The following is a 27,106-nucleotide window of genomic DNA, read 5'->3' as shown; positions in this document are numbered from 1 at the left end:
CATAAAAAATACTACCAATACTGATAGATATCATTAATTATAGATATACGAGATATTATACCTAACAGGAGACACAAAATTAGTTTCATCCGAAGTAATTTCTGCAGTGCTTTTTGTCTGGCAGAAAGTCAGCATTTATGCTGAAAAGTGGTCAGGTCCCCATTTGATCCTATTATACTCAATTGGGATCCGGCGGTTTGCAGCATTATCCTCTGCCGGAACAGCCTGCCAAATTTCACAACACAGATGTGAACATAGACTTATCACTGCAATTTTCGGGGAAAAAAAGGGTAGCAATATCACTCTAGTAGGAGGGTGGCGTAAAAACACTGGTGTAGCATTGTATTGGGTAACAGTAGATGTCCACTGTCACAGCGTCCTGTCCTTTGTAGTTGACATGGCCATACAGCCTCATTGCAGTCTGCCATTGGCAACCAGTGTACACTCCCAATATGGTACCAGACACTGGTGTAAAAAATTCAAATAAGCAACACAGATTGGTCTTGGCGGGAAAACAGACAAAGGGATGAGACGGATAATGTGGAGGGACATTTTTATCAAGATTCATTCCCATACCCCAGTCTTGATCCCTCTGCGTCAGAGTGAGATGCACCTAATTTATCAAGAGGCACGCTTCTTAATAAATGATGTGCATCTCTGGCAGTTCTTGCACCAGAAACTGAAGTCTATGCCAGTCAGGGGCTGACATACACTTCAGATATAACGTATGCCAGTTTCTGGCGTAAGTTATAGTAAATCCAATGAGCCGTGTTAAGACCCACACCCTTTCTTGCCACTTTTTAAAAATTGTCGATAAGCTTCAAAAGTCACAAATTATTGCGCTCATATGGTGCATGCCCTAATTTGTGACTTTCTTACTTCACTATTGTGGCATAAAGACATTAGTAAAAGCCCTTGGTAGCCTTTTTGTCAGCCACTAAAAAAATGCTGTGAAATCGCTGTCCATTGAAATTAATTGAGAAGCTTGAAAATCGTTTCAAAATCGATCCAGTCAAACGAGTCTTTAGAAGTTTCATATTTGAATCTGGAATTTCTGAGCAATTTTAAAAAGCTATTTTTTTCATATACTATGAAAATCACGTTAAAGAAAAAAAAAATCACATTAACTAAAGAACGAACATAACATAATGACCTCCTTTTCATCTGCATATCCACCAATTTCTGGGTTCCTCTTTTGCCATCCAAGATGGCCGCACTGCTTCTCAACATACCAGATGCATACTGTAAATTTGGTGGTTCAGGACACCTTCTGCTTGTGCAGCCCTGCCCTACGAAGGCAGCAGAAAGTATGCATCTGGTAATCTGAGAAGTGGTGTGGCCATCTTGGATGACAGAAGAGGAGCCCAGTAGTTGGCAGGTCTAAAGCTGAAAAGATGGCCCCAGGTAAGCATTTTTTTTAATGGATGGTTGCTTTAAAGGGGTAGTGAAAGAACGGGAGGGAGGGGTGTTGGGCAAACTCCACCCTACTACTGGACCTGTAAAGGGAAGATGACTTACCTGATTCCCATCACTAGCTCACAGCTCCTTCTCCTCCAGGCCTGCAATGCTCCACTGGGTCCCCTGGATGTAAACATCTGGTTTGACATTGCCACAGCCAATCACTAGCCGCAGCGGTGACGGGCTCTTCTTATGTCATGTAAGCTCACTGCTGCGGCCATCATTAGCTGTGGCGATGTCAAACTGGATGTTTACATTACAGGAACCCATGGGAGCATCTCCGGCCAGGAGAAGAAGGAGCCAGTGCAGGGAAGTAGGTACTGTAAGTAATCTTTACTTTATAGGTCCGGTAAAGTGGGAAATCGGGGGGTTGCCAAAACCTCCCCATTTTTGCACAACCCCTTTAAGGATTGGATTAAGACCACTTTACGATACTTTCACCCAATGACCGGCAGCACCTTTAGGCCCCTTGCAGACAAGCGTGAGCGGATTAGATCCGGATGTGTTCAGTGAAAAATGTGCGATTTTGCAAGCAAGTTCATTCAGTTTAGGGCTCGTTCACACGTTGTGGACCGCATTTGTGGATCCGCAATACACTGGCACCATTTCGTGGCCATTCCGCATCACGGATGCGGACTCATTAATTTCAATGGGTCCGCAAATCCGGAGATGTGGAACGGAAAACGTAACGGAATACTACAGAAGCACTACGGAGTGCTTTCTGGGATTCCGTTCCAAGCTTCCGCACCGCAAAAAGATAGAACTTCAAGTGAATGGGTCTGCGATCCCCATGCGCCTGCCCCACGGACGGTGCACGTGCATTGCGGACCGCAATTTGCGGTCCACAGCACAGGCACGGGCTTCACACGTTCATGTGAATGAGCCCTTAGGATGCGATCGTGTTCAGTTGTTCAGTTTTTATCGTGCGGGTGCAATGCGATTTAATGCGTTTTGCACGCGCGTGATAAAATACTAAAGGTATACAAACAACATCTCTTAGCAACCATCCGTGAAAAATGCATGGCATCTGCACTTCCTTGCGGATGCGATGCGATTTTCACGCAGCCCCATTCACTTCTATGGGGCCAGCGTTACGTGAAAATCGCAGAATATAGAACATGCTGCGATTTTCACACAACGCACAAGTGATGCGTGAAAACCAACGCTCATGTACACAGACCCATTGAAATGAATGGGTCCGGACTTAATGTGGGTGCACTGCGTTCGCATCACACATTGCACCCGCACGGGCCTTATACTGGACAGTTATCAGGAACAAGCGTTCCTAGGAATACTCCTTCCTGATAATTGCCCTGATTGTCAGCCTGTGCAAAATCTCTGCAGCATTTCAATTTATGCAATGAGGATTTTTCCATGGATGCGTTGCGGCTTTTGCTGTGTCTGATTCTCTACCCGTTTCCACTGAACACTTTAGCTACTGTTAACAAGGCAGTCTTCTAATAAAGTGAGAAAGGCAGCCATTCAATGCTGCTCTAATAAGGCTGTCTCTCAATCCATGCGATCGATCTGCATGTGAGACGCTGCCCTCTAGCAGGGAACTAATGCATTTAACATACTGCTAATGAGCACAAGAACCGAGGAATGAGAGAATAACCAACAAGCTACCAGTCAGTACATTCATCTATCGAAAAGACAAGTTTGACGGCTCCCCCTGGGGCTGTTCCACATTTCCGTAGTCATTTGATGGGTGACTCTGCCTTCCAACCTAATTACAAATCGATGTTTCTGAATTGCAATATTTCCATTCTGCATCTGCTGTTTATGCCTTAATTCCACATCCCCTACGATTGTTTGTTGAGTTACCATATGTTTCCTGCAATAAAAGAAGAGTTATCCTTGAAAGAGCTGAGTGACAACCAATATTACCCCTCTTTTCTAGACTCCTGAACGTCGGACCTGCCATCTGTTATCCAGTGCTACATCCCCCGCTGCCATACTGCCCTCAGGAAAGCGGAGTGACAGCCCTTGTAATGGCAGCCATCGTGCTTCTCATTCAGCTTTCTCAGACACAGACAAAATTTCTGAGCAGATTTTTACTGACTCAGGAATGTATATTTCCTTGTGTTTTTTTAAAAAAATTTTAGGGAACTCTTAGGCTTCGGCCACACATGGCGGATACGCTACAGCAGATACACTGCGGCAAAGTGTTTGTCCCGCATGGATGTATCCTTAGGGTCAATTCAAGGTTTGTAGCAAAAATTTCAGCAATTTTGCCATTCATCTTACTGAGGTTTGCAGAATTTCTTGCACTTACCACCAAAATAAGCCCATAAGGCTGGGGCTACATGGTGACGTTTGCCGCACAATGCGAAAATTGTGATGTCGTATTGCAACACTTCAGGCAATGTTTGTCTATTGAGTCACAATGTAATATGTGATCTGCCGCAACTGCGATCATCGCAAAAATAAAATAAAAAAAAGGTCCCAAGTCACATGCAAGCAGAATAAAGCGAGCGAGTAAAAATCACAAATCTGCTTTATTCCATATCAAATGTTAAAAAAATGCACATTGCCCTGCTATCTGTGGGCTGGAGTTTATTTTCATCACCTGAAGTCACATGCGGCTTTGCCATCATGGACCACAATGCAGGTCGTGTGCGACTGGCCTGTGATTTCTCTGTGGTTTGGCTGTTTTTCTACGGCCAAATAGCAGCTCAAAAAGCGCAACAGCAAGTTGCAGACAAGTTACACAAATGTGAATTTTCTGAGACTTGCTGTCATGTGTCACGTAAAGCTCTAGTCTTCAGTGTATGTTCTCTTGTGGCATGAAAGCTGCCATTCTGCCATCATAGATTTGCGCTTGGCAAAACCGCAGTGTTTACAATAGCGGAATAGTGGATGTCTATACCGGAATCCACATATAATTTGACGTGCTGGGCACATTTTAAATCTGTATGTGTATTCTTTGGGGAGAGTGAAGAAAACTGCTGTAAGACATTTCTGGTGACAGTATTTATTCTGAAAGAACTAAAGAATCGGGGATAAATACTCATTTCGCGCCACCTGTTGTTTGTTTGTTTTTTCTTATTTCTCTATCCACCTCACAGAGGTGGACGCACATGCTCAGTTCCATCCTTCTACTGCGTCCAGACCTGTGATAGGGAGAGAGCTGCAGCAGAAAGGACATGCCTCCTGATCTGGACACACCCTTTGATCTGCCATCTTGATATAAATCTAGCAGAGCAACTGAAAGACTGAATGTGGAGATCTCTGGATCCATGTAAGGTACAACTCTGGTTCTATATTTGTCAGAAAGAGATGATCATGTCCTACATAATGTCTTGTTTTCATTTTTTACATTAATCATGGGATAACCCATAACCCCAATCATTTTTGGGTCTTGTACAAGCCAAACTAAGACCAACTGGCATTTCTCTTGCTCTGTACTCTTGGCTCTTGATAATATTAGTGGAAGGAAAATATTAATTAAATAGGGCAATGAAAAAAATGGGCCAGTTCATCGGGGAAGATCAAGCAGTTCAGAAATTTTGCAAACTGACTTGTTGCAATGATGGCAACCTATGATGGTGCCAACTGTAAAATCACTGAGCTGCTGAGTATCATCCATATACTACCAATGTTTGTCTACGGAGATTGCATGGTAGTGGACCTGATTTATTCACCTGTTTTCAATGGGTCTGGCTAAAATACATGAACTCTGTAATTAGCAGGGGGTCTACATGCCATATGGTGTATATAAAAAAAAATACCACCTGTGCCTACAGCTGTGGAGCTTAGATCCATGCTGTGGGATCTACTGTTGCAAGAGATGTTGCTTGCAACGTTTTGTGCATATTTTTGCGACATTTGGTGAGCCTCGCCACTTTCAGAATTGGACTGAAAAGGTGGTTGGGAGTAGAGTTTAGAATAGTGTAATGTCTTATTTATGATATGCACATTTTTAAAAAGTCACAAAAGTATTATTTTTTTATTTTTATTATGTCAGGCAACCCCCTGGCCTACTTTCACTGACTGTGGAAAAACCACATCGCACTTGCAGAGCAACTTAAAAGACAAACTTAAATAATAAATTCCACCCTTGGTGCTCCATTATATGATGTTGCAAGGTCTTTTTGCGCAAAATCCTGCAGAGCTATGTCAACAACCCTCCACTTTAAAAAGTAGTATGAAAAGGTCTATTTCAGCCATTAGATTAAGGGGCATTTATGATGTGCAACAAGATGCACAATACAACAGGTAACCCCCCTGGTGCACAATCATAAAAAAAAAGTGCAGCCACATTGCACGTGCACCGAATTGATAAAACCCCATGCACCTTGTTCAAAAATATGATGTAACAAGAGAAGACTTTAAATTGACAAAATCAAAACCACAATTGATAAATGTCCCCCAGTATTTCAGAAAATATTTAAACCCAGGAAATCATTTAATATTTTAAAAGATGAACTTTTTAAAGCCTTCTACAGATATCCTCTCAAGTCTCTGAATCCTGTATCATGCACCATCTCACAGGACCTGCACTACAAATAAGAAAGGGGGAACATTTATTAAACCCTGCACGCCAGAACTCTGGCTTCAAAAAGTTAAAAAATTGGGCTTTATGATTACGTCGGGTTATTTGCACAAATTTTTTACACCATGGGTGGTACAGTGGCCATGGTTGGCCTGTTGAGCTGAGTTATGCTAGATTTATCAACTACAACTATTTAGAAAGTCACAAAAATTGTCGCAGTCCTACTTCAGTAAAAGGGTGGTGTAGAAATTGGTGTAACATCTCAAGAGGTGTAGACTTTTTAAACGACATTGCAACAAAATTGTGTCATAAGTGGCGTTTCTATGCGTCCCTCGCCACATTCCAAAAAGGGGGTGTGGTGAGGGCATAACAGGGGCAGTGGGCCTGGATATTTATCTTCATTTTTGCCAGCATTAAGCTGGTGTCCATTTCAGTTTAGGTCATGGACTGCCAGAGGATGCATCCAATTTATGACAAGGCCCCCGCCTCACCATAAATTAGGTGTATCCTCTGGCAGCGCAGGAGATATCAAGACTGGCGTAGAAAATGCCAGACTTGATAAATCTCCCGTTTTAAACATTGATCCAGCGCAGTGCAGTGATGATTTAGAGACAATCTGTTCAAGGCAACATTTGATATAGGCTAGACCTATGTTATAAGTGCTATGAGGACAACCATCACCTCCATGACTGCTACTCTCCAAAAGAAAAATTCAGACAGAGCCAAGAACTACAGAGCAGGCGGGAAGCATTTATTTTACATGAATATGTACAGTTGTCCCCATCAAGACGGATTCCTCGCATTCCTGCTTTCCCTCACGTATATGGCTGCCTCCCAGAAATGACTTTCAAATATTCTGGGTACACTGACAACTTTTCCAGCAAATAAAAGACTATTAAAACTATGTTATGTTTACAACAGCTACTATATATATAAGAGGTCTTACCTAAGACCTTTTTTGACCCATTTTTTATTTAAAGGGGTGGTCCCATCTGGACGTTTATAGCATATCCATAGGTGGTGCCATTAATGTCCGATAAGTGTGGTTCCACCTCTGGGACCCGCTCCTATCTCGAGAATGGGGCCCTGAAGTGAAATGAGGGGACTCCGTACATGTGCAGCTTTTCCACTCATTGCTATGGGAGTTCCAAAAATAGCCGGGCCACCGCTCGACTATTGTCCGAAGTCCCTTATCGATGTCCTGTAAATTTCAGATAGGAAAAACCTAAAAAGCACAGTTCACATACCGTAAGTGAACGTTTAAGTCTTCTTTGTATAATACTCAACAGAAAAGTAAATGATCTAATATTGAGAAATGTAAACTTCTGTAGGAAACAACCCATATACCAATACTGCACCCAACAGCAACCCACACAGAAAAACAATTAATAAAACAAGCCATCTAATTAGCAAAAATGGGGGGGGGGGTTCAACCGAACGTTCTGTCATATTGTAGACCGTAACAGTGTTATGTTTTTTACCTGCTGTGGTATTATACCCACAAATAAGCAAAATCATTGTGTATTTATGTTCTGTTTCCCAATTCCCACTGGCAGATGCTTAATTTCATGCTTTAATTTGGATTTCCAAGGATAGATAACGCTTAGCATTTCATGTAACCTTAAAGGATAACTGTCACATTTAGACCCCAATTTCAATTTTCATATATGTAGTTAGTAATAACATGATATTCCAGAATCAGTTACTATTAGACTGACTTACCCCATATTTAATAAGATTCAGCCCTTAGCAACCAGTCTGCATAAAACTGCAATCTCACTATTCAGTTAAGATGGCCGCCACTGCCCTCACCCTGAGGCTAATCCCGCCTGCCCTCACTAGCCAGTAACAATAGCCCCCCAAAAGTGTCAGTAACCAGAGCCCTACCCCCTAAAGGGTTAATCTCCTGCAGCACAAAGGGGTCCTCTTACCACATGTTGCTTTCATTTATACACTGAGCAGACGGCAGATCTCCCTTCCCTGGTCTGCGCTGCTTCGACTCTGCATTCTCCAGCTCTGCTGAGTGAGGGAGCGTCTGCCAAGCGCAGGGACAGGGAGAAGTGCACACAGCCCAGGCACTGTTATCAGCTGCTGGGGAGGACCTGGCTTTAATCATTTACTTACAGTCCCTGGCTGTCAGTAATCTGACCTTGCACGCAGCCTGCTTCTGCACGGACCATGCCTAGCAACCCTATTTTAAGCACAGGTAAAAGTAGGCAGTACAGGGAACAAAAATGTGGAATTAAGGGGTAATTGAATACACAGTGAAAAGTTGAAATAGGGCCACCAAGGTGATATTAATCACCACAATCCAATACTCCAAAAAAAATAAAAAATGACAGTTATACTTTAACATTAAACAATTATTACACTGTTACCTTCAAACTCTGATGGGCAAACGCACTTGTAGTCATTAACTAAATCCTTACAAGAGGCCCCGTTCTGACATGGTGCTGACAAGCACTCGTTGTATTCTTCCTCACAATACAATCCATGGTAACCTGCAGTGACAAAAAGAAAATCGGCACATTATTATTGATGTTAAGATGTTCATCCTGAAATCATATGAACAGTCCATTGTTACCAAAATACGAGGGTAAGACCCCACGGTGAGGCTGGGTGCATGCGGAAGCCAAATGGGCCATTGGTTACCGAGGGCGGGCGTAGATTGGGTACATTCGGCCAGAGGCACCATAGTGTTGTGCCCTAGGAGCCTTTCTCAGGCTACACCAATGCTATAAAGCCCCGAACAAAGTAAAATCTACATTTGGAGCCATAGCAGAAGTCCACTGCCCACGTCCATGTCATATAGAATAGAGCAGAGATCAGCAACCTTTGGCTCTACAGCTGCTGTGAAACTAGAACCTGAACCTGACCTCTCAGCACATTGGACAGTTCTGCTGAACACACATTATCTTTCAAGGAGATCCTTGGAACCATGGCTGAACCTTCTTTCCACCTTATGCTCACAATTTATAGGAATGTGTATAGTTTCCCTTTCACTCTTCCCTATTTCTAGTTAATGATTAGACATCGGAAAATGAAGTATAAACTGTTTTATTTGGAGCACATAAGTAAAAAACAAATTCCTGGGTGGATTTAGGTGGAATCCACCCCCTAGATAGAACGCCACTACTTAAAGGGGTTGTCTCACTTCAACAAATGGCATTTATCATGTAGATAAAGTTAATACAAGGCACTTACTAATGTATTGTGATTGCCCATATTGCCTCCTTTGCTGGCTTCATTCATTTCTCCATCACATTATACACCGCTCGTTTCCATGGTTACGACCACCCTGAAATCCAGCAGCAGTGGCCGTGCTTGCAACATTATAGGAAAAAGTGCAGTCCTATGTGCGCCCCGGCCACCAGAGAGGCCAGTGTACAAGCATGACCACCACTGCTGGATTGCAGAGTGGTCGTAACCATGGAAATGAGAAGAATATAATGTGATGGAAAAATGAATCCAGCCAGCAAAGGAAGCAATATGGACAATCACAATACATTAGTAAGTGCCTTGTATTAACTTCCTCTACATGATAAATGCCATTTGCTGAAGTGAGAGAACACCTTTAACCTGCTGCACACATTAGCAATGTGGACATACTATGTTACTATTCATATTTATCACTGCAGAGTTAGGGGTCATGCACACGACCGTATGTATTTTGCGGTCTGCAAAAAACGGATCCACAAAAAATACAGATTTTACGGAACGGAACAGCTGGCCCTTCATAGAACAGTACTATCCTTGTCCGTAATGTCCGTAATTTGCAGAACGGAAATACAGACATATGGAAACAGAATACACACGGAGTAACATCCGTTTTTTTGCGGACCCATTGAAGTGAATGGTTCTGCATACGGTCTGCAAAAAAAAAACGGAACGGACACGGAAAGAAAATACGTTTGTGTGCATGAGCCCTTACTGTATATTTGTACAGATAATGTGCAGTTTTTAATTTCAACTTTGGAATATATTTTAATTACAGTATCTCCCAGTACAGCGTTGCTTTAACCATAAGACACACAGTGCTCCTACACTGGACCCCCAGGTGGCCGCACCATTTTCAACTGTGTTTCCATCCTCTGAATATGGATACAGGTGAAAACTTTGGTGTTCAAGAGATTTACAATTGCAGTGTGGGGAAAGGATAGTACGGTAGAAGCAGGAGAGAGAGACCATCAATGCTCCCTCTTCGTGTTTGTAGGTCCTGTTACCACATCTGACCATACCTCTGCAGGTCCCTGAAGCTACAGAATGGAGCTGCAAAGCCCCACAGACTACAGTGTGAGCTGTTGGGTGTAAGTAGTGGTGTCACGGATGTAGTAGGGGAGAACACCAAAAAGACAATCAAGAAGGAAGGGAAAAAGACACTAGGCCTCACCGCTAGGGAAGGAAAAGGCTCACCACCTATAAAACCCTACTTCTGGCCCTAACTCCTAGAAAACCCTGGTGACCCTCAGATGCTCTAAAGATAATGACAGGGCAGAGACCACCCTTTCCTACCCTGGTGAAGGAACTAGCGTCTCACTGAGGCCTAGTAAACAACCGGGGGGGGGAAGGGGGGGATGCAAAACATGACAAGCGGAACACTTAACTTCAGAGGATGAAGGATGAACAGGACTTCAACACGAACCACACTCCAGCTCTTCCAAGACCAAATGAAGCTATCCCAAGCAAGGAGTGATGGGAAAAGTCAGAGTAAATAGGGCGTGGTAGAGGTCACATGATCCACACCTGAACAGGAGATGTGGACATACCAGCAACGCACAGACAAAGTGAAACCAAAAGAGGCTGTGAGATCACTAATGAATAGATGATTTCAGACCTTCTGGGACCTGCCACAGATGTGACAAGTGGATGAGCTAATATCTGCATTTGTTTTAGTGCATCGGGTCTCACGGTTTGCATTTTGGTGGGGTCTGTATTTGTTTAGAGGGTCTTTATTAACTTAAGGGTTCCACTCTGGGGTCTGTATTTCTTAGAACGTCTAATCTGTTGTCTGTATTTATTTGGGGGTCCCATGTGAGGTATGTATTCTGGGGTCTGCATTTAGGGGTATGATTTGTTGTCTAGGTATTTTGGGGATCTGTAGTTACTCTGGCATATATTTTATTATAGAATCTCTTAGGGGCCTGGTCTCTGATATGTATTTATTCTGGGGTATTTAAATCAGGTATAATCAGGGATCTGTAGTTTTAGGGGTCAGGCTGGGGGTCTGTATTTATTCAGGTCTCTAGTCTATGTATTTATTCTGGAGGTCTGTATTTATGTAAAAGGTGTGGTCTTGTATCTGCATTTTAGGGACCTGGTTGTGGGTCTGTATTCACTCTGGAATCCATATTTATTAATGGGTCTGTATCTGTAGTGGGGTCTGGTGTCTATTTTGAGACCAATATCTATATTTATTTTAGGGTCTGGTTGATTTTATTTAGGAGAACTAGTCACTGTTGCAGGGCATACTTCATTATTCTGCAGTAACATTTACAGGCCAGAGGTCCTAAGGTGACATTTCATGGCCTCCATTTGACTTATGTAACCCTATGGACACATTTAGTGTGTACACTAAATGCACATAATACATGTGATGTGAACATATCCTATACCAAGGTACAGAGGGAGAGAAATATTGCTTCTGTGTAGAGCACTAAAAGGAGCACCATTATAGCTGGGAGCCTAAAGGGGGCAATATTATTGTGTGAAGAACAAAGGATGACACCTATACTGTGTGGTGCACCATTTAGACACTATTACTATCCAGAGCACAAGGATGTAGAATTTGTGCGTGGTGGTGTTTTACTGTGAATTCCAATATATGGTAATAAGATAGGCTTATGAAGGTGAAAAAAAGGTAACAATCACTTAGCCTGCAACAATGGGGGAGCTCCTGTCGACCAGTTGCCAACATAGGGCATTGTCGATGCCCCATGGTAGTACAAGAGAGAGATAATCACAAGACTTCATCTTACCCGATCAATGCCATCAGTGGAGCTAAAGCCATTGTTTCACGCATAGAACTTTTTTTTAGCTCAATGGCCCCTCCTAAAGAGGTCTCCAGTGTGCAGTAGGCATGTAAAGTGACCTCAGCCCTTAGGAATGTGGCCTAGTATCGATCACCAGTCCTGGTAACAATAGTGTTCATTATCTAACATTAACAATTATTATTACTAACTTACTATAATTTACTACATTCAAAGGAAATTAAAGGGAAAGAACGACTAAAATAACTAAAAACCACGGCGCACATGTGGGAAATAGGCAGAGAAGATGCAAGAAAAGCAAGGAGCCAAATATGGACCGCAAACTCCAGTCATGACTAGAAAAAGTCATCATGGTTGTCTGGGCCAGCAATAGGAGAAAAGTGGATATAGTGGAGTGTACAGCAGAGAGGGAGCTTCACAGCAAAGATCAAAAAGAGTCCCCAGTTTTGCCATTCAGGACAGGTTGAGCTAATTTCTCATCCTTTTTTGATAACAATGCAGTTCCTGCACAGGTTCCCATCAAATAATAGCCAAAGGAATGGGACTAACCATAAGTAGAGCCCCTCTCCCGTAGCAGCTATAGGGGCTGCCTCTATGGTATATCCATTAGTTTAAAGGACAACTGTCACATTTAGACCCCAATTTTCATATATGTAGTTACTAATAACATGATATTCCAGAATAAGTTACTATTAGACTGACTTACCCCATATTTAATAAGATTCAGCCCTTAGCAACCAGTCTGCATAAAACTGCAGTTTCACTATTCAGTTAAGATGGCCACCACTGCCCTCACCCTGAGGCTAATCCCGCCTGCCCTCACTAGCCAGTAACAATAGCCCCCCAAAAGTGTCAGTAACCAGAGCCCTCCCCCCCCCTAAAGGGTTAGTCTCCTGCAGCACAAAGGGGTCCTCTTACCACATGTTGCTTTCTCAAACTGCGGCCCCCCAGCTGCTGCAAAACTACAACTCCCAGAATGCCCGAACAGCCTACAGGTATCAGCCTACAGCAGGGCATTGTGGGAGTTGTAGTTTTACAACAGCTGGAGGGCCGCAGTTTGAGGATGCCTGATTTATACACTGAGCAGACGGCAGATCTCCCTTCCCTGGTCTGCGCTGCTTCAACTCTGCATTCTCCAGCTCTGCTGAGTGAGGGAGCGTCTGCCAAGCGCAGGGACAGGGAGAAGTGCACACAGCCCAGGCACTGTTATCAGCTGCTGGGGAGGACCTGGCTTTAATCATTTACTTACAGTCCCTGGCTGTCAGTAATGTGACCTTGCACGCTGAGTGCTTCTGTGTCCTTCAACAGATAGACGGACCATGCCTAGCAACCCTATTTTAAGCACAGGTAAAAGTAGGCATTACAGGGAACAAAAATGTTGAATACACAGTGAAAAGTTGAAATAGGGCCACCAAGGAGTTATTAATCACCACAATCCAATACTCCAAATAAAACAAAAAAACTACAGTGTTATCCTTTAAGACTGAGACCTTGCAATTAAGGCTACTTTCACACTTGCGTTCAGAGCGGATCCGTCTGCTGTCTGCACAGACGGATCCGCTCCTATAATGCAGACGTTTGGATCCGTTCAGAACGGATCCGTCTGCATTATAGCTTAGAAAAAATTCTAAGTGTGAAAGTAGTTCAGACGGATCCGTCCAGACTTTACATTGAAAGTCAATGGGGACGGATCCGTTTGAAAATTTAGCCATATTGTGTCATCTTCAAACGGATCCGTCCCCATTGACTTCCATTGTAAGTCTGGATGGATCCGTTTGCCTCCGCACTGCCAGGCGGACACGCGAACGCTGCAAGCAGCGTTCAGGTGTCCGCCTGCTGAGCGGAGCGGAGGCTGAACGCTGCCAGACTGATGCATTCTGAGCGGATCCGCGTCCACTGAGAATGCATTGGGGCAGTACGGATGCGTTCGGGGCCGCTTGTGAGACCCTTTAAACGGAGCCCAGAACGCTAGTGTGAAAGTAGCCTAAGCAAAATAATAACTTGTATCCTGATTACTGGCTGCTGCAGAAATACAGACGCAGTAGTAGCAGTTCTGTGTTGTCTATGCCATCCATGAAAAGCTTTCTGTTAACCCATTATTATCTAGTTAGGTTAAGTTACATCATTAGAAAAAGATCACTACGCTGATGCTGTCAGCCTGGGACACCAGATGGGACTATACCTTGCAGGAAGAAAGAGCTCAAAGATAGGCAGCAATGAAGAGACTAGCAGCAGGTGAAGACCGAGCTGTAGAGTAAAGGGAAATATAGGAAGCAAATGCCAAATGATAGAAAATAGTATATACTGTATATGATGTAATATGTGAATGTACAGAACTGGAAGCTGAAGGGTTAAAAGTGGATATAAAAGGTTCACACAGTAAAGGGATTCTACAGTGAAGCTTTAAGCTGTGGAGAAGCCTGTCAAGAATGTCACAAAGAAATGTCCTTGACACAGCCCAGGAGCAGGAAGATGCGGCAGTATAACAGGGGTGAACACTGTCTTCTCGAATTATACAGTATTTGGTGCAGGTTCTATACAGTCATAACTCTCACCTCCCAAAAATGAGTGTGCACAAGGAATGTAGAACAAAGCAAAAACACCCCACTCACCTACAGAAAGCCCTCCGTTCAAGTGTTGAGTCTCTTGTCCCTAGTGATTTGAGTCCCTGGCAGAGTGAAAGTGATGACATTCCGCCCATGGTCATGTTAACTGCTGCAGCCATTCACTGGCCTCAGCGGTGACATGTTCCCAAGTGGTATATTACAGGCAGTGGGTTTTTTTTTTCTTTGTTTTACGGTTTTCTGACACTCAATGATTTGTTGAACGATGCTTTTAACAGTTTATGTATTGTCCCTGATAGAGGGAACTATACTTGACACTATTGCTTTAGGCTGTCCACAGGCCTGTACTGCCTCTTAGCCCTGGGTCTACATGCAGCCTTCTAGTACAGTTTGCAAGGGGTTTCCTGTTTCCACACGCCTCTTGGACTCTCCGTCTCTGTATCCATTGGGAGACTTATTCTCCACCCACCTTCACGAGAATGTGGAGAGCCCACTGTCCACCCACGGACAGCCTCAGTTCCGCTGTGGTGCTTCACAATTGCATCACCTGACCTTTCACATGAATACCTGTATACACCCTCTCACGCTGGCGAGAAGTGCAGACACTTTTAAAGATAAAATTGATTTGCCCATTGAGCATGCTTCACTGGACCTGGCCACTGTGCCACTCCCAGCCAAACATGGTGCCCAGGACCATACTTTCCAAAGGCATCTCAGACTTGACACGGGGCAAATCGCACCTACATCTAGAAAGCAACCAGAGACTGTACAACAAATAGCCTTAGTTGCTTACCTTCTAATTCAGACCTGTGGCGATTTGGGAAAACAAGTAATGCTCAATTTAACAATGAAACTGCTATCGGCAGGAACAAGTGGCAACAGTCCCAAATATGTCCAATGGGGTTGCTTCACCCCCCTAACCAATAATAAGTAGTGTGGAGAGAGAATACAATATGTGAGCGCTTCTCTCTCCTTGTTCTAGCGATCAGACTCCCACCGATCAACACTTTTGATATGTCCCTTTGACAAATGTTTTCAAAGTACGAGGACAATTAAACACCTTAAGGACTCTGCCATTTTTCACCTTAAGGACCAGGCCGTTTTTTGGAAACTTGACATGTGTCACTTTATGTGGTAATAACTTCAGAATGCTTTTACTTATCCAAGCGATTCTGAAATAGTTTTTTCGCGACACATTGTACTTCATGATGGTGAATTATATTGACTAAAATTTTTCACTTTTATTATTTTATATATATATATATATATATATATATATATATATATTTGTATATACACTCACCTAAAGAATTATTAGGAACACCTGTTCTATTTCTCATTAATGCAACTATCTAGTCAACCAATCACATGGCAGTTGCTTCAATGCATTTAGGGTGGTGGTCCTGGTCAAGACAATCTCCTGAACTCCAAACTGAATGTCAGAATGGGAAAGAAAGGTGATTTAAGCAATTTTGAGCGTGGCATGGTTGTTGGTGCCAGACGGGCCGGTCTGAGTATTTCACAATCTGCTCAGTTACTGGGATTTTCACGCACAACCATTTCTAGGGTTTACAAAGAATGGTGTGAAAAGGGAAAAACATCCAGTATGCGGCAGTCCTGTGGGCGAAAATGCCTTGTGGATGCTAGACTTCAGAGGAGAATGAGCCGAATGATTCAAGCTGATAGAAGAGCAACGTTGACTGAAATAACCACTCGTTACAACTGAGGTATGCAGCAAAGCATTTGTGAAGCCACAACACGCACAACCTTGAGGCGGATGGGCTACAACAGCAGAAGACCCCACCGGGTACCACTCATCTCCACTACAAATAGGAAAAAGAGGCTACAATTTGCACAAGCTCACCAAAATTGGACTGTTGAAGACTGGAAAAATGTTGCCTGGTCTGATGAGTCTCGATTTCTGTTGAGACATTCAAATGGTAGAGTCCGAATTTGGCGTAAACCGAATGAGAACATGTATCCATCATGCCTTGTTACCACTGTGCAGGCTGGTGGTGGTGGTGTAATGGTGTGGGAGATGTTTTCTGGGCACACTTTAGGCCCCTTAATTCTTAAAAGGGAGAAGTGTACAACAACTAGGATTCTTTCTAAAGCTAGCAGAACCACCAAACTAAGCAATTAGGAGAGAAGGGCCTTGGTAAGAGCGGTGACCAAAAACTCACTAGTATACCCTTTCTTGCCAGCCACGCTGTGGAGTACTTGGACGCGTGTGATGGAGCATTGTCCTGCATGAAAATCATGTTTTTCTTGAAGGATGCAGACTTCTTCCTGTACCACTGCTTGAAGAAGGTGTCTTCCAGAAACTGGCAGTAGGACTGGGAGTTGAGCTTGACTCCATCCTCAACCCGAAAAGGCCCCACAAGCTCATCTTTGATGATACCAGCCCAAACCAGTACTCCACCTCCACCTTGCTGGCGTCTGAGTCGGACTGGAGCTCTCTGCCCTTTACCAATCCAGCCACGGGCCCATCCATCTGGCCCATCAAGACTCACTCTCATTTCATCAGTCCATAAAACCTTAGAAAAATCAGTCTTGAGATATTTCTTGGCCCAGTCTTGACGTTTCAGCTTGTGTGTCTTGTTCAGTGGTGGTCGTCTTTCAGCCTTTCTTACCTTGGCCATGTCTCTGAGTATTGCACACCTTGTGCTTTTGGGCACTCCAGTGATGTTGCAGCTCTGAAATATGGCCAAACTGGTGGCAAGTGGCATCTTGGCAGCTGCACGCTTGACTTTTCTCAGTTCATGGGCAGTTATTTTGCGCCTTGGTTTTTCCACACGCTTCTTGCGACCCTGTTGACTATTTTGAATGAAACGCTTGATTGTTCGATGATCACGCTTCAGAAGCTTTGCAATTTTAAGAGTGCTGCATCCCTCTGCAAGATATCTCACTATTTTTGACTTTTCTGAGCCTGTCAAGTCCTTCTTTTGACCCATTTTGCCAAAGGAAAGGAAGTTGCCTAATAATTATGCACACCTAATATAGGGTGTTGATGTCATTAGACCACACCCCTTCTCATTACAGAGATGCACATCACCTAATATGCTTAATTGGTAGTAGGCTTTCGAGCCTATACAGCTTGGAGTAAGACAACATGCATAAAGAGGATGATGTGGTCAAAATACTCATTTGCCTAATAATTCTGCACTCCCTGTAGTGAAGCATAGTGGTAGCATCATGCTGTGGGGATATTTCAGTGGCTGCAACAGGGAGACTGGTTGGGGTTGTGGGAAAGTTGAATGGTGCAAAGTACTGAAATAGTCTTAATCAAAACCTGATCCAGAGTGCTCTGGATCTCAGACTGGGATGAAGGTTCACCTCAAAACAATACAATGACCCCAAGCACACACCCAAGACAACACAGGAACGGCTTATGGACAACTCTGTCAAGGTCTTTGAGGGGCCCAGCCAGAGCTGTGACTTGAACTAGGGTTGTTGAAGGTATCGAAATTTCGATACCCAATCGATACTTTCCATTTTTTCGATACTGGCCTGCGCTTCTGCGCAGTTAGTATCACAGAACATGAGCGCGCTGCTCTCAGCACACTCATGTTCCCTCAGCAGCACAGGGGAGAAGGAAGCAGTCTCTCCCTCCCCCCTGTGCTGCTGCTGCCGCTGCCACCAATGGGGAGAGTAATGGGGCACAGGAGCACAGCGGGCGAACGGAGCGGCGGCCAGGAATAATAGTAAGTGCTGGGACATCTCTGGGCACCGCTCTGTGTAGCCTGCTGCTTAACAAAGTCCGAACCCATATAAGGTGGTCTTTAACTTTTAATACAGGAGGCAGGTGCCGGCAGCAGAATCGCATAGCCGGCACCCTGCCTCTGACAGGGAGCTGCGATCAGCGGCAGTTAACTCCTCAGGTGCCGCACCTGAGGGATTAACTGCAGCTGATCTGCTGCCAATACCCTCCTCCTGTATTAAGGGTTAATTATCATTGATGGCGCAGTGCCCCCTACCCCCTTAACCCCCCAGTATTATAATCATTAGTGGCAGTGGCCACAGGGTCCCCTCCGCTCCTCTTCATTGGTGGCAGTGGCAGCTTCTGATCAGAGCCCCAGCAGTGTAATCCTGGGACTCCGATCAGTTACCATGGCAGCCAGGACGCTACTGAAGCCCTGGCTGCCATGGTAATCTCTCTGCTGCTGTGTGCACTATGCACAGAGCAGCAGGGAGAGTGTGAAGTCCTATTCACCCTAATAGAGCTCTATTAGGGTGAATAGGACAAGGGATTAGAAGATCCCAGGATAGTTATTAAATAAACTGTAAAAAAAAAAAAGAGTTTAAAAAAAAACACACCAAAATATTACGTATAAATCACCCCCTTTTCCAATTTTACATACAAAATAAATAAACAATAAATAAATAAACATCGCCACATCCGAAAAGTCCAAACTATTGAAATATTTTAAAACATCTGCGCGATTCGCCATTTTTAAAAATGCGGAATGCACGTGGCTTTTTTTTGCGTGGTATCGAGTATCGCAATACTTTTTTATGCTATCGAAACCGAATCAAAATTTTGGTATTGCAACAACTCTAACTTGAACACAACTGAACATCTGTGGAGGGATGTGAAAATGGCTGCCCACCAATGGTCCCCATCCAACCTGACAGAGCTGGAGAGGATCTTGCAGAGAAGAATGGCAGAAAGTCACCAAATCCAGATGTGCAAACCCTGTGGCATCATAGCCAAGAAGAATGGAGGCTTTAATTACTGCCAAAGGTGCTTCAACTAAGTCCTGAGTAAAGGGTCGGAACAACCTCTCTGTGTGCATTTTTACTTTTCAACAATTTTTCCCACACAGTAAAACTTCTGCACAGTAGTGTACATGTACATGGGAAATCAGCTGACCACCTTGTTTTTAAAGACAGCAGCCAACCTGAAAACAAAAATAAAGCTGCAGTGTAAAGCACATGTCAGAGAGAGGAAAAGAGAAACAGCCTTGCCCTCTGACATAATCAGCAATAAAACAAGAGGTAACTTTCATAATCTCAGGCTTCACACAATGTAGGTGAGAAACCAGTTATCATGGCTCTATCCTATAGCAGCAGATCATATTTTTTAAGACCGCCCACGTTTCAACTTTAATTTCTGGATGTAGCTACTGTATGGGTGGAAATGTTCCAAGTTTATTTTATTGGCAATAAGAGGAGCAGAATTCAGTTTTTCTAGAAGCAATTGAAATTCTCCAGAGGGTTTATGTTATTTGTTGAAGATATATATTATAGCTCCCTCTCACCCGTTTGTAGGTCAATCCCACCGAGCTCAGATGTTCTTTTACTATCTCTAAATGACGTGAATGTGGCAATTTATTTCAGCAGAAGTGCTGAGATTACCTGATGGATTCGCCGAAGGGCTGGATATATGTGCTGGCATTGACATAACAGTAACTTCCCACCCCAGGCCTTACAGTCCTTACAGAAATCATGTTCTATTCTAATCTTCAGGTCAATTTTACAAGGTGAAAGCAATTTCGACACACTGGAAACATGCTCATGCCCCTTCTGCTTGGATTTGCAAAGAGGTTCTGATGCATTTCATTCCAATGTGTGAGATTTTAAAGGTGAACCCTTTTTGAAAATCCTAGTCTAACAGGATAAAAGGTGCAAATTATTTTTAATATAAGCCATAATGGCACATAGTTCAAAAACTAAACTTTCCTTTTTAGTGTTAGGATGCGGTGTTTTATACAATAAACATTAACTGATGTCCCTAGGACTGCCTTACACCTGTTAATTCTACACCTACCTCTATTCCTAAAACTTAACCTTTATTAGTATGCTCATAATAGTATTTCTAATAGCTAGCTAAATATTTAAAATTCCAGTACATCGCAGCCATTGATGTGTGCCGTGATTCCTGTTAGGAGTCCCCTAACTAGATGTGCTTATCCAGGGTAAGTCGCACTGGTGCCTTCCTGGCTGCGCGCTGCCAGTATAATATAGGCTCTGTGTTTCATTTAGCCCTGTGAAGCTGGCTGCAACAGAGTGCTGTATTAAAAGTAAAGCTCCTCACTGTCCCCCGACATGTTTCGCCGATTACCAGCGTCTTCAGGGGTTATGGCAGAGTGTGAGTGTATTTCCTCCCGACCGGATTTAAGACCTTCGTTTGTGATGTCATCACTGTGGGCTTCACCTGTGGGTGTGGTTAGAATCGGCCACTGTGGAGTGATAGGTCGCGTTCCCAGGGGTGCCTCCCCCTGGTACTTCCGCCCTCCTATGTTCAGCCTTTTAATTGGCTTGCGTCAAATGATGTCATAGGGTGGCGCTGCGCATGTCTTGTGGACTTAGCCGCTTTCATCTCCGTCCATCTTACTGCGCATGTCACACCACTTAGTTCCCGGCACTTCCACTTTCTAGTTCTGCGCTTCTCACTATGCATGTCAGGGGACTTAGCTGCTAGCACTTCTCAGGCTCCACGCATGCGTCCGATCTTTCCGTCCATGTAAGTTATCACCGCCAATGCGCATGTCTCCAGACTTAGTTTCCTCAGTGATCGGGATCAGGATAAAAGGTGCAAATTATTTTTAATATAAGCCATAATGGCACATAGCACTTTAGTCCATGTAAGGGTAGGTTCAGATGTAGATCTTCCTGTGGACTGTGATGCAGATTCACTGATGATTTCACCCCTGTGCATTTAAATAGTGAAATCTGATTTGAAAAGCTGCCACAGCTTAGGCACAAAAATGAGCATGCTTTCGAAATGCAAACCTCAAAGGAACTATTCAGTGATGACCTCAAAAATTATAGATCAGTCAATACCTATAGAAAACCAGATACCCAACTTGTTTGAATTTAAGAAAAGAACTGATGCCCGTTCATTGAATGTATTATAACTGACTGTTCCATTTTTCTTTATTTCTGTAAATTTTTCTCCATATTTCCTGCATATACCTTCATCGCCATGTGTACCATTACTGCACTGCACGCTGCGATTATCAAATCAGTGCTGCTCTATATATTATAATGAATTATTCAGCGCTGCTTTCCACATGCCTATTCAGACTGTGCAGTTTTTTGGTTTTTGTAAACTCATGCTTGCGGTTTGTGCAATAGGACTCAAGTTTGGAGTCTATAAACCGCAAAGGAGGTACATGAACCATTTTTGCTACTTGTTTTTATCATTGAGCACACACAATGTGATTTTTTTTAAATATGTTACATGTTTTATGCACCATGTATGTGTGTTTAGGATAGTCACAATAGTAACGCCCTAATTAATGAAGGTGGAGCTATGCACCTGTTTCTCCGTTTCTCCTCCCTACTTTTGAATTAAGGTGGAATCAGAAATAGTTCCCTATAAATTACAGGTATTTGGGCATTTCTGTAGTCATGAGCAGTGACGGCCAGTTCGCAGTGTTCGCCAGCGAACACATGCGGGCTGCCATCTTTAGTAAGGTAGACTCACCCGTCCGGCGATGCACAGGTAAGCCCTTACCTGTGCTGTGCCGGTAGCCGGTCTGAAATCAAATGCAGTCACCGGGAGCAGGCAGTTCCGAGAACAGCCGCCGGGGGCCTTTGTCGGGCTGTTCTCGGAACTGCCTGTTCCCGGTGACTGCGTTTGATTTCAGACCAGCTCCCGACACAGGTAAGGGCTTACCTGTGCATCGCCGGACACGTGAGTCTACCTTACTAAAGATGGCAGCCCGCATGTGTTCGCTGGCGAACACTGCGAACTGGCCATCACTGGTCATGAGTAAGAACTTTTTTGTTCGAAATGCGTAGACTATTTCGGGAGTGAGAAAATTGATGCTGATGTTGTTACCATAAATTTTATACGTCTTAATAAAGAAACAAGCAACTTAAGAAACTTCCGGTGCTGGAATCATCTTTGTTTCATTTTACCTATGGAAGAATACCTGCTGTTTGTTATCATCACATTTTGGGGTTTCAATCATTTTTAGATCAGCTCCATGAGGTCAGAGCTATGTTCTGTGACTACAGTGTCTATAAGCAGTCTGAGGTAGTCTGAGACACACCTTCTGTCTCATCATTGGTTCAGTGCTGCTTTCTCCCTCCCCCTGCAGCTCTGCCTCCTAAGATTGGCTGCTGTGTATAACACAGGCCCATCACAGGCTCAGCAGGAAGGCACTTCATGGAGACATGATGTCCAGTACAGTAAGAGGTAGGTAGATGCTGCACATATTATATAAGGGATCCTTACCTTGGGGGGCCTGGAGGGTTGCTTTAAAGAGTCACTGAGTTTTCATAAAACTTTTGATATGTTATAAGAGATATATCAAAAATTTTAATCGTAATGGTCTCAGCATCCAGTCTCGCTAGAGTGAGGAGAGAGAAGCACTTACATATTGTGCTCTCTCCTCGCTGAAGAGGACAGAAACAAGACGGGTCCATCGACTTCTAGTGAGTCCATCTTCTGCAGGAAGGAGAGAGAGCACGATATGCGAGCGCTTCTGTCTTCTCGTTCTAGGGATCAGTGGGGGGCTCAACATTCACCCCCCCGCTGAGCAAAACTTTTGATAGGCCTCTATGATATATCAAAAAGTTTTTTTGAAACCTCAGGGACTCTTTAACTGTGCACAAAACTGAACTCTTATAGCAATTAGTCTTATATAAATGAATTATAGTATTAAATTTATGGGGTCGGCAAATAGCGGATCCACAACACACAGATACCGACCGTGTGCATTCCGCATTTTGCAGATCAGCACATTCCGCCCTTTGTTAGAAATGCCTATTCTTGTCCACACATGGACAAAAATGACAGGTTCTATTATTTTGTGGGGCCGTGGAACGGACATACGGATGCGGACAGCACACAGTAAATGAATGGGACCGCATCCGATCCACCAAAAATGCGGATCAGATGCAGACCGAAAATACAGTGGTGTGAAGGGGGCCTTAGGCAGATAACCTAGCCATGTCTTACAAAACAAGTGGTGTGATGTGTTGTAGACAGGCACAATGTGGTATAAAGGGAACGCCGGGCAACCTTTGTCTAGCACCACAGATGGTGTTTCCATTAGTAAACCCAAACTAATGCAGGTCTCTGTATCCCACGGGTCATACAGATAAAAGTGGACCCGCCTCGCATTATACAAGATCATCATATGTACACTCTTCTACTGTGAATATTGTGATGGTAATTTCCAAGGGCTAGCAACCATGTAGTATGCTGCAAATGAATGAATACCCGAATGCTATGTCTTCCCTAGAAATGTTACCCTGTGTAAGGAATACACTGCACTATGAGCTGTAGATTTCATTGATTGGCTACTCCTACAATGCCTATACATGCGTCATTTTCATAGACAGAATTATATGATTTCCCACAGAGTTTATGTGTATTATTAAGATATAAAAATATCTCACATCTCCACTAGGGGGTAGAAGACTGATTCATGTCGGCATGCTATGTAGGAGGGGAACTGGGAGAAGCATATCATTGTAGTCTCAAAGCATAACCTGGTATTGGATTCACTGATTCTGTATAACAATCTGCACGAGGCAATGCTCGGGTTCTGTTCACGTAAATGTTCTGATTACAAAATATCATTGGGGCTGGATGGACTCTGGTTGATCTTCTATGGTAATCCAGCCTGCTTAATATTCCTCTCATGAGCAAATCTTCAAACCAGCACAAAGACCCCGATGCAGTGTGGGTGCTGACGGAGGAACCTTTTATTCTAAAGCGCTGTAGAAGTGACTTACCAGCACAATCACCGACCACGGCAGGGGTAAATGGCCGACAGCACAGTACAGCAGTGCTAAATAATCCCAGGGACATTCTATTCACTAAATATATGCAGTGGCTCTACCACGCTGAACAGATGGTTAAGGTGCACTCTCCACGGCACACCCAATGCCAGATAAATAAATGAAATGAATAGTAAGTAGTCTGGGGGGCACTCAATTATCTAGTGTTTCATCGAAACAAATACAACTTGAATATATACCGTACATATATTTCATTTATTAAAGACAAAAAATTTAAATGAAAAAGGTCTAAAAAATTTAAGAATGTTTAGATATATAGGTATGATATTATTGATAGTTGATTATATCCCAACATACATTATCCATAAAATAATTAGAAAAGCATAATTGTTACTATTAATAATCAATATATTTATTAATGATCTTGTAGAAGGCTTGCACAGTAAAGTATACATTTTCGCAGATGACACTAAACTGTGTAAAGTAATTGACACTGAAGAGGACAGTATACTACTACAGAGGGATCTGGATAGATTGGAGGCTTGGGCAGATAAGTGGCAGATGAGGTTTAAGGGCTCTTTCACACTTGCGTTCTTTTCTTCCGGCATAGAGTTCCGTCGTCGGGGCTCTATGCCGGAAGAATCCTGATCAGGATTATCCCCATGCATTCTGAATGGAGAGAAATCCGTTCAGGATGCATCAGGATGTCTTCAGTTCCGGAACGGAACGTTTTTTGGCCGGAGAAAATATCGCAGCATGCTGCGCTTTTTGCTCCGGCCAAAAATCCTGAAGACTTGCCACAAGGCCGGATCCGGAATTAATGCCCATTGAAAGGCATTGATCCGGATCCGGCCTTAAGCTAAACGTCGTTTCGGCGCATTGCCGGACCCGACATTTAGCTTTTTCAGAGTGGTTACCATGGCTGCCGGGACGCTAAAGTCCTGGCAGCCATGGTAAAGTGTAGCGGGGGAGCAGTATACTTACCGTCCGTGCGGCTCCCCGGGCGCTCCAGAGTGACGTCAGGGCGCCCCAAGCGCATGGATCACGTGATCACATGGATCACGTCATCCATGCGCATGGGGCGCTCTGACGTCATTCTGGAGCGCGCCGGGAGCCGCACGGACTGTAAGTATACCGCTCCCCCGATCCCCGCTCCTACTATGGCAACCAGGACTTTAATAGCATCCTGGGTGCCATAGTAACACTGAACGCATTTTGAAGACGGCTCCGTCTTCAAATGCTTTCAGTACACTTGCGTTTTTCCGGATCCGGCGGGCACCTCCGGCAACGGAAGTGCATGCCGGATCCCAACAACGCAAGTGTGAAAGAGGCCTTTCACTGACAAATGTCTTTTTTCGGCCTTATGTACTATGTTACTATGTTGAAATATATATAAAAATGAAAATTAATAAAGAATTAATAAAGAATCAATATCCATATATATAAAAAAATAAAAATGAATAAAGAATCAATAAACAATCATGGCATATTGATTCTTTATTAATTAATTTTTTATATCTATAATTATTATTAGTAACAATTATGCTTTTCTAAGGCCTCGTTCACAATCACCGTTTCTCCTTTCCGTTCTCTGGCTCCGTTGAGGAGCAGGAGAACGGAAAGGACGGATTCTGCAGATAACTGAGGCCTAACTGAGCGTAACGGAGCCTAAAGACCCCATAGACTATAATGGGGTCCATTCGGTGTCCTCTCAGAATATGATTTTTGAGCGGAGAAGAAAGTCCTGCATAATACTGCATGTTGGGATATAATCAACTATCAATAATATCATACCTCTATATCTAAACATTCTTTACATGTTTAGCCCTTTTTATTTTTAATTTTTATTTTTTGTCTTTAATAAATGAAATATATGTATTTATTCAAGTTGTATTTGTGTCCATGCAATGCTAGACATTCTATTCATGTCAGGGGCACAATCAGAAATGTTCTTCTCATGGTGAAGCTGGAAATTACTAACAGAATGCACAATGGGGCAGATTTACTAATCCTGTCCAATATTTAATATGGCAGGTTTGACTGACATTCTAATGTACAGGGAGAGCTCCCGGGAGAGATGAATCGGGCAGACTGAATCTTTTTGCCTGATCCTTTTGTTCTGCCAAGAGACATGCCACCACTAGAAGTGCCTGGCAGCGGCTTTCTCCTTCCTTCCCATTGACATCAATAGATGCTCAGCCTATCCGAACACATATGTGTATGGGCAAGTCGGGAGACATCATCGTTCGGCCAACAGCTACTGACTATGTATGGGCTCTTAGGCTGGATAGTATAAAGATGCTGAGATTTATTATAGTGGCTGATAAATTTGGTGCATCTTGTTAGACATTAGACACTTATTTCTAACTTTATCCTCATTGGTTGGCATACTTTGCACCAAAAGTGTGGCACAATATTGTCACGTTACATTTTAACCCATGCCTTCCTGCTAAGCCACACTCTTTTTCTCAAAGCCATGTCCCTTGTCTAGAGAGGCGCAAAGTGTCTACAACACATAATCAAAGTGGTTCAAGGCATGTACCCCAGTTTTTTGATCAAATTGAACCAGATTTTTGTCGCATTTAGCTTATGTATGGGATTGACGCGTGGGGATGTAAATACAGACCTGGAAAATGGTAAGAAATTAAAACTAAACTATATTAGAAAGTTGTAGAATTTTTCAGGTTGTCAGGAGGGATAATATTTTTAGATAAGAGTCAGAATGGTATAAAAAATAAAAGGCAATACGCACCGATCCTCCGCCACTACCATCCCACCTCTTATGGTTCCTCGCTGATCTCCACTTCCTGGTTCTGTCTCGACAACAGGAAAAGGCAGGCGATGCCGATCACTGGGCACATCAATGAATGACCCACCTCAACCGATGATTGGTTGAACAG

The 27,106-nt window shown here is 43.4% G+C and overlaps 1 protein-coding gene across 1 annotated transcript in view; it reads right to left on the bottom strand.

The window, feature by feature from the left end:
* Positions 1 to 27,106, bottom strand: part of DNER (delta/notch like EGF repeat containing) — a 289,215-nt gene that overhangs the window by 18,663 nt on the left and 243,446 nt on the right. The window contains exon 10 of the mRNA XM_040431006.1: positions 8,332 to 8,454. Coding sequence (XP_040286940.1) covers positions 8,332 to 8,454 — 123 coding nt within the window. The remainder of the gene's footprint in view (positions 1 to 8,331; positions 8,455 to 27,106) is intronic.

Source organism: Bufo bufo, chromosome 4 (assembly GCF_905171765.1).
Source record: "Bufo bufo chromosome 4, aBufBuf1.1, whole genome shotgun sequence".
NCBI lineage: Eukaryota > Metazoa > Chordata > Amphibia > Anura > Bufonidae > Bufo > Bufo bufo.
Note: the sequence above shows the minus strand (reverse complement) of the source record. Positions and strands in the feature narration are given on the sequence as shown.